Genomic DNA, 6,638 nt, shown 5'->3' on the forward strand with positions numbered 1-6,638 from the left:
CAGCCGTCCACTAAGCACAAACACATTTTATTTGGAATAAACTTGTGGCATGTATGAAGTAGACCTAGTGGCACTATGTTTTAACAGTTTTATTGACACTTATGCCACACACAATTCATTAGTTCAATCATATCACAAACAGTTGTACAATCATTACCACAGTCCATTTTAGAACACCTCTGTTTTCCCCCATGGTGAAATCAGTTTTAAAATGAGCTGTGTAATCACCAGGAGTTTCGTGCTCCTATCCTCCTAACTTTTTCTTAATGTAAGAGTGTTTTCTCTGGGAGGAATCCCTGGGAACTACTACCCAACAGACTGGACAGGAGTCTCCCTTGAAATGCGCCTTGGGAGAAAGGCTCGGCAATTTAGTTCTGAAGAATGAGCCATTGTAAACCCTTTATAACTCTAAAATACTTAGGTAACCATGAGTCAGAATCAACTCCATGGCAACTCATTTTCTATTTGCCAAGATTGTGTATAGCATTTCTTTTCTTTTGTAGAAGTCCTTACCAGAGATTCAAAAAGAACATCGAAATCTTCTTCAAGAACTAAAAATAATTCAAGAGAATGAGCATGCTCTTCAAAAAGATGCACTCAGTATTAAGTTGAAACTTGAACAGATAGATGGTCATATTTCTGAACATAATTCTAAAATAAAATATTGGCAAAAAGAGGTGAGATTGTTTACCATTTAAATTTCACTTGTTTAAAAATGTATATTTTGGGTAAAGGTGGGTTTTGTATTTAATGTATGTTGAGATTAATTTCTTAATATAATCCCTTCTCAGATTTATAGGATATAAGAAACCTATAACCGTCTAGAAAGTTGCCATATTGATTTTTTGTAAGTTGACGCATAAATTCAAACTCCTTAGCCATACAGTATACTGTTTTGAGTAGGTATGTAATTTGTCACACGTTCACTTTTTTAAAATCACAAGGCTGTAATGTCTCAACATTTTTAAACCTTCAGATGTCAAAGATAGCATTGCATCCTATAGAAGATAATCCTATTGAAGAGGTTCTCCTTCTAAGCCCAGAGGATCTTGAAGCAATAAAGAATCCAGATTGTATAACGAATCAAATTGCACTTTTGGAGGCCCAGTGTCATGAAATGAAACCCAACCTTGGTGCCATTGCAGAGTATAAAAAGAAGGTATGGCTGTGCTGTTGTTTACTATTTCGAAATGCTCTTCCATCTTTAGCCTAAATTATCACACCTTAATTTCACATGATTAACATTAGTTCTCACTTAGTAGAGTAGATTAATTTCTGACATGCTTTTTTTTTCCTTTTTAAAATCATTTTATTGAGCTGATGATATTCTTTCCATAGGAAGAATTATATTTGCAACGGGTGTCAGAATTGGACAAAATTACTTCTGAAAGAGATTGTTTTAGACAGGCATATGAAGATCTTCGGAAACAAAGACTGAATGAATTTATGGCAGGTTTTTATGTGATAACAAATAAATTAAAAGAAAATTACCAAATGCTAACTTTGGGAGGTGATGCTGAACTGGAGCTTGTAGATAGCTTGGACCCTTTCTCTGAAGGAATCATGTTCAGGTTTGTAATTATAAATATTCAAATTCTAATATTATAGATTAGGGGTGCTATATTAAGGTTAGATCTAAAATTTATTTCATTTTAAATATAGTAACTTGGTTCACATAACTGACATTTTACATCATAAATTATAAACATTAAATAACTGACTTTTAACAAAATATTCATCGTTATCTTTGATATTTTTAAGCTATTTTAATTAAAAGGTAAAGAAATTAAGGTGAAGAATAATACTGGAAAGAGACTAGACTATGTATCCAGCCAGCTGTTCTGCTGTTTTTTTGTGGTCATCCTTAAATGTAAAGCAAGCAAGAGGTTTCCCAAGAAAAAGGTGGTGGAGCCAGTTGAAAATCGTAGTCTAAACAAGCAATGTGACTAATAAAGGTTTTTGGGTTTCAGTGTTCGACCACCTAAGAAAAGTTGGAAGAAGATCTTTAACCTTTCTGGCGGAGAGAAAACTCTTAGTTCATTGGCTTTGGTGTTTGCTCTTCATCACTATAAGCCCACTCCCCTTTACTTCATGGATGAGATTGATGCAGCCCTTGATTTTAAAAACGTATCTATTGTTGCATTTTATATATATGTAAGTAAACATTTAGGGGGGGTTGTTTTAAAAGTTTTATGCATGGAACTTTGAGCTTTTTACCTACTTTAAATTCCACATGCCATAGTCTAAAAGTAGACCTACTCTCACCCTTTATTTTAAATCGTGTTATTTCCATTTTGGAAAGGTAAAATATAAAGCAGTTAATGCATTTTAGAATTAAGACCTAGATTCCTAGGCTATTCCTGCTACCTGTATCTTTACCGCTACAAGACTTCTAGGCTACTCTGCTTCCAAAACTTAGATCCTTCCCAAAACCTATTATTTTATATATATATAGTATATCATGTCATTTTTGTTCATAATGATTTATCAATATAAGGTTGAATTTATTACTCAAAAAATAATTTTAGGGAGTTGAAAGCTTAGGTGTTTATTATTGTTTCCTGTTATAACTTGTTTCTAACTCTTCCTCTCTCTTTAGGAACAAACAAAAAATGCTCAGTTCATAATTATTTCTCTTCGAAATAATATGTTTGAAATTTCGGATAGACTTATTGGAATTTATAAGACATACAATATAACCAAAAGTGTTGCAGTAAACCCAAAGGAAATTGCATCTAAAGGACTTTGCTGACATTGGTAATGGTGAAGATTCCTCAAACAATCTGCGTGGCTCATGTGTTGTATTTTCTTTTTGTAAATAATTGTATAAGATACATGTTTCAAGTCCAAGAAAATACTCTGTTCTATTTTAGGGAATTGTAGGAGATGGACAGTTTTGTAAACCATAGACAATACCTGGAGGTTTAGATGACTTGCATTATGAATTACCGGGCTAAGAATTTAAAGGTGGTTTCTTTATGTCAGACTTGGTTCTTTAAAAACATCTTTGCAAGAGAACCAATAACCAACATGAATGACTAGACTATGTTAAGTCTCTAAAGAAAAAGTGCCTCGATTATTGATACTTCATTTTTCTGAGTTGCAGGAATCTGACTAAATCGGTTGGGTTACTTTTTAGCTGTTGGGTTTAGTTAACAATAAAAAGTCATCAGTGTGGCGAAATCTACTTCTGGATCCAGTCACCATGGCAATGCAGATTTCTTGGCTTGAAGATGAGAAAACGTGGTGTCCTTACACTAACCAACAGCCTTGACGTGGGCCCAGCTGGACTTTGTGCTTTATGATATTACACCTGTCACTACAGACACCAGGTCCCAGACCAAGATCTCAGAGATCCACATATTCTTATGCTCCAGAGAAATTACCCAGTTGGGTGGAACTGCAGATAGGGTATGAAAAACTGATGGGACTGATCAGTTTTGCCATCATTCCACTGGATTGAGAACACTTCAAAAGAGACTACTGGGGTGGATTGGTGGCAGTGGTACCAGAAGCTGTAACACCAAACTGTTGAGACTATAAAAGAGGCAGTGCCGAGACCCTATAGAAGCAGAAATGGGGTTTCCAGCCCCAAGGAACATGGCATGTTAGGGAACTGATGGCTGACAGGCCATGGAACAAAGATGTCTATGTTGAAATGCGTTTATGTAAAACTTACCTTTCATAATAAACCCCCATAATTACAAGTATTTTGAGTTGTGTGTCCATTGCAATGAATTATTAAACTTAATAGAGAAGCGTGTTGTGTGAGGACAGCTGGTGTCAAAAAATGGTGGAGTGGCATGCCTGATTTCTACCTTATGGCAAATTGGCCTTGGGCTTGTGTGAAAGTTAGGTTCTCCTTTGTGGTTAGAGGATGGGATTCCATTTCTTCACTAAGCCATTCCAAGGTAATGAAATATCAAAATGAGTTTATTAAGATACTTTTATATATAAAACTTTAAAGGTACTACTACATTAAACAATCCTGGTAAAAAGAAATTTGAAACAGTAGCATGTTACTTAGTACTTGGCAATTTATACTTAGCAAAAGCCTAAAATGTTAATTATTAAAGAGACTAAATTTGCTTAATGGAAAGAGTAAGGATCAGAATTCTGGTTCTCACTACCACCTTATATGGTGGGCTAAAGCAAGTTACCTTTGTGTCATTTTATAAAAACCCAATGCTCATTTTCAACTTGAGAGTAAGTGCTCAATGCAGAACAGTTAACATTTCAATGCTCCACAGTATATAGCACTTTTGTGGTAAGGCAAGTAAGGGGGCTACAAAGAGTTTGGGGGGGTGGTGGATTAAAAACGAGGATTTTTTCCCCATACTTTTTGAAGCTTCCTCCTAGTAAGTAAAGATTTTAGTGAAATCAATGCAGCCGTGTCTGTAGTTGGGTTTGTAGAAGTAATGCAATGTGTAGGGCAGAAACATTGCCCTAACCTAGCCTCGAAAGTTTCAGTTCAAAGGTGTAGGAGTTAACTGCCTCTTGAGGTTTGGAAAGTGAGTTTACACCTAGCATTGCCCTACCACAAGCATCACAGCTCATCATTGAATTAAGCAAAATTCACATACCATATATACTCGTTTTTCAGCACATTTTTAATGCCGTTTTTGTGGTAAAATTAGGTATGGTCGGCTTACACTTGAGTATATATGGTAAATTGTCTCTTTGGTATCAGCTTAAGGGAATGTTAAGAACATAGAAAAGCTATTTCTAAACAAAATTTTTAAGACAAACGGTAACATATGTCCTTAAAAATCTGTTAGGAATGGAATCTCACCAACTCCGTTCAGTTCAAGTAACATGTTGAGTTTTTACCGAAAACTCAATGACAAGACTAAACCACTACCACCTTTAACTAACTTTTATCAAGTCAAAGAGATATTTTTAGTAAATATTCAAATCATGTATTTTCTCATTTTCTAAAGATTTGAATCATGTTCCACAGTATCATGTGTCAGTTCTGTTTCTATCAGAAATATGAAAAGTATCTTCCTATACATGTTGCAAGTTAAGTTTTACTTTAGCCATGCTATCCCTTATCCTCCATTAAGTCTATAGTACAGAATAAGCGTATTGAGTTTTCAACGAGAATCAGTTTTCTATGTAAATTCCTTCAACAAATGTAAAATGTGACATAGTTTATCCTTTAAATCATACAGGTTGTTGCAAAAACTTTGATAAACAGATAGAACGATGTCAGAAAGACAAATTGAAGTAATTTCATTTAAAAAAGTGATTATATGTTGGTTAAAAAATAGTATCAACATCAATAGCACTGAAATTAGTGTAACTATAACAAAGTTTAAGATTTTAAAAAGTTCAATTTCTTTTTCATCCTTAACGGGCCAGCAAGATGGTGGCATCCTCTTAGAAGAAATTTTCATTTCAGGAATAAGGACTTTATTGATCTGTCCAATTTCTGTTCTGCACCATTCTTCTTTTAATACTTGGCTTACTCGTGGATAAATCTCAACAGGCTGGACTTCGGGAAGCGGTCTTTGTTTCAACATCTGCACACGCTGACGGACATCATCAATTTTCTCAAGAAATTTAAGTGGAGATTCTTCCTGTAAAGATGTGGTCTCTGTCATTAATTCAAGCTGTTCCTCTCTTATTTCCTTCAATCTTTCAATTTGTGGAGTATACTCTTGATTAATCAGATTTCTAACATCACAGAGAGCAGCTAAGAGGTGTTCCTTCTTCTGCTCCAGTACATCGCCGAGCTCCTTAAAATACAGGAGAACCACTTCCTTATCACATTGGACCATTTCCTCCGAATGCGCTTTCTCATGTTCCAGCTTGTCAATGAGATGCGTCACATCTGTCCAGTGTGCATCAGTTAGCTGTGCAAGCAGCTTTTGAGGTGTGTCCTTTTCTTTCAGATAGGCACTCTGAAGGTCATCGATAGGATGGCCATGATGTTGACCAATGGTGAGGCAATGACCACAAACTAACTTTTTATCTAGTAAACAATAAACATTTAATGGCTGACTATAATGTTCAGGGCAGGTGACAATGTCTGGATGGTCTTCTTGCTGGTACTTTTCAATAATCGCCCTTAATGCAAAATTAACAGGCAAAGATTCAATGCCAGTTGGAGCTATCTCAATAACACTTCTGCAATTGGGGCACTTGAGTGGAATTCGCAAAGGTCTCCATATATAAAAGTTGCCAGATGCCTGAAGAACGTTTTCCAAACAACTTCTACAAAATGTATGAGAGCATGGTAGTACACGAGGATCTTCAAAAATACTGTAACATATGGGACACGTTAACTCATCCTCAAAATTGTGCATTTCCTGCAGAGAGAAAAGGGTACTTTCAGTGTACACATAATAAGGATACATCAAGTAAAATTTTAGAAGTTAGTCACCAAACTGGTAACACTATCATTTAAAACCAGCACTCATTCAGTTTATCATACTGTGGTGGCTGGCTTGCATGTTGCTAAGATTGCGAAATACCAGCAGGTCCTCGTGGTAAACAAGTTTCAGCAGAATATGAGAGACTAGAAAGGAAAGCTTCGTGATCTACTTCTGAAATTCAGTCAATGAAAGTAAGTCTTATGAATCATAACACTGTCTAGGTTCCCTTGCTTGGGCCCTCACGAGGAGGGGTTAATC

General features: G+C 35.6%; 2 protein-coding genes across 2 annotated transcripts in view; one reads left to right on the forward strand and one right to left on the reverse strand.

Moving 5' to 3' along the window:
* Positions 1–3,710, forward strand: part of SMC4 (structural maintenance of chromosomes 4) — a 39,784-nt gene extending 36,074 nt beyond the window's left edge. Inside the window, exons 18-22 of the mRNA XM_004704247.4 lie at positions 504–677; positions 977–1,159; positions 1,339–1,571; positions 1,971–2,154; positions 2,600–3,710. Of these exons, the coding sequence (XP_004704304.2) occupies positions 504–677; positions 977–1,159; positions 1,339–1,571; positions 1,971–2,154; positions 2,600–2,752 (927 nt within the window). The 3' untranslated portion in view covers positions 2,753–3,710. The remainder of the gene's footprint in view (positions 1–503; positions 678–976; positions 1,160–1,338; positions 1,572–1,970; positions 2,155–2,599) is intronic.
* Positions 3,711–3,912: 202 nt separating this feature from the next.
* TRIM59 (tripartite motif containing 59) lies at positions 3,913–6,311 on the reverse strand. The gene has a single exon (XM_004704246.2). It carries the CDS (start codon positions 6,309–6,311, stop codon positions 5,115–5,117), a length of 1,197 nt encoding a protein of 398 aa, XP_004704303.1. The 3' UTR covers positions 3,913–5,114.
* Between the last annotated feature and the right edge of the window lie 327 nt (positions 6,312–6,638).

This window comes from Echinops telfairi, unplaced genomic scaffold (genome assembly GCF_000313985.2).
Source record: "Echinops telfairi isolate 266 unplaced genomic scaffold, ASM31398v2 ScPeMD7_7420;HRSCAF=8458, whole genome shotgun sequence".
NCBI lineage: Eukaryota > Metazoa > Chordata > Mammalia > Afrosoricida > Tenrecidae > Echinops > Echinops telfairi.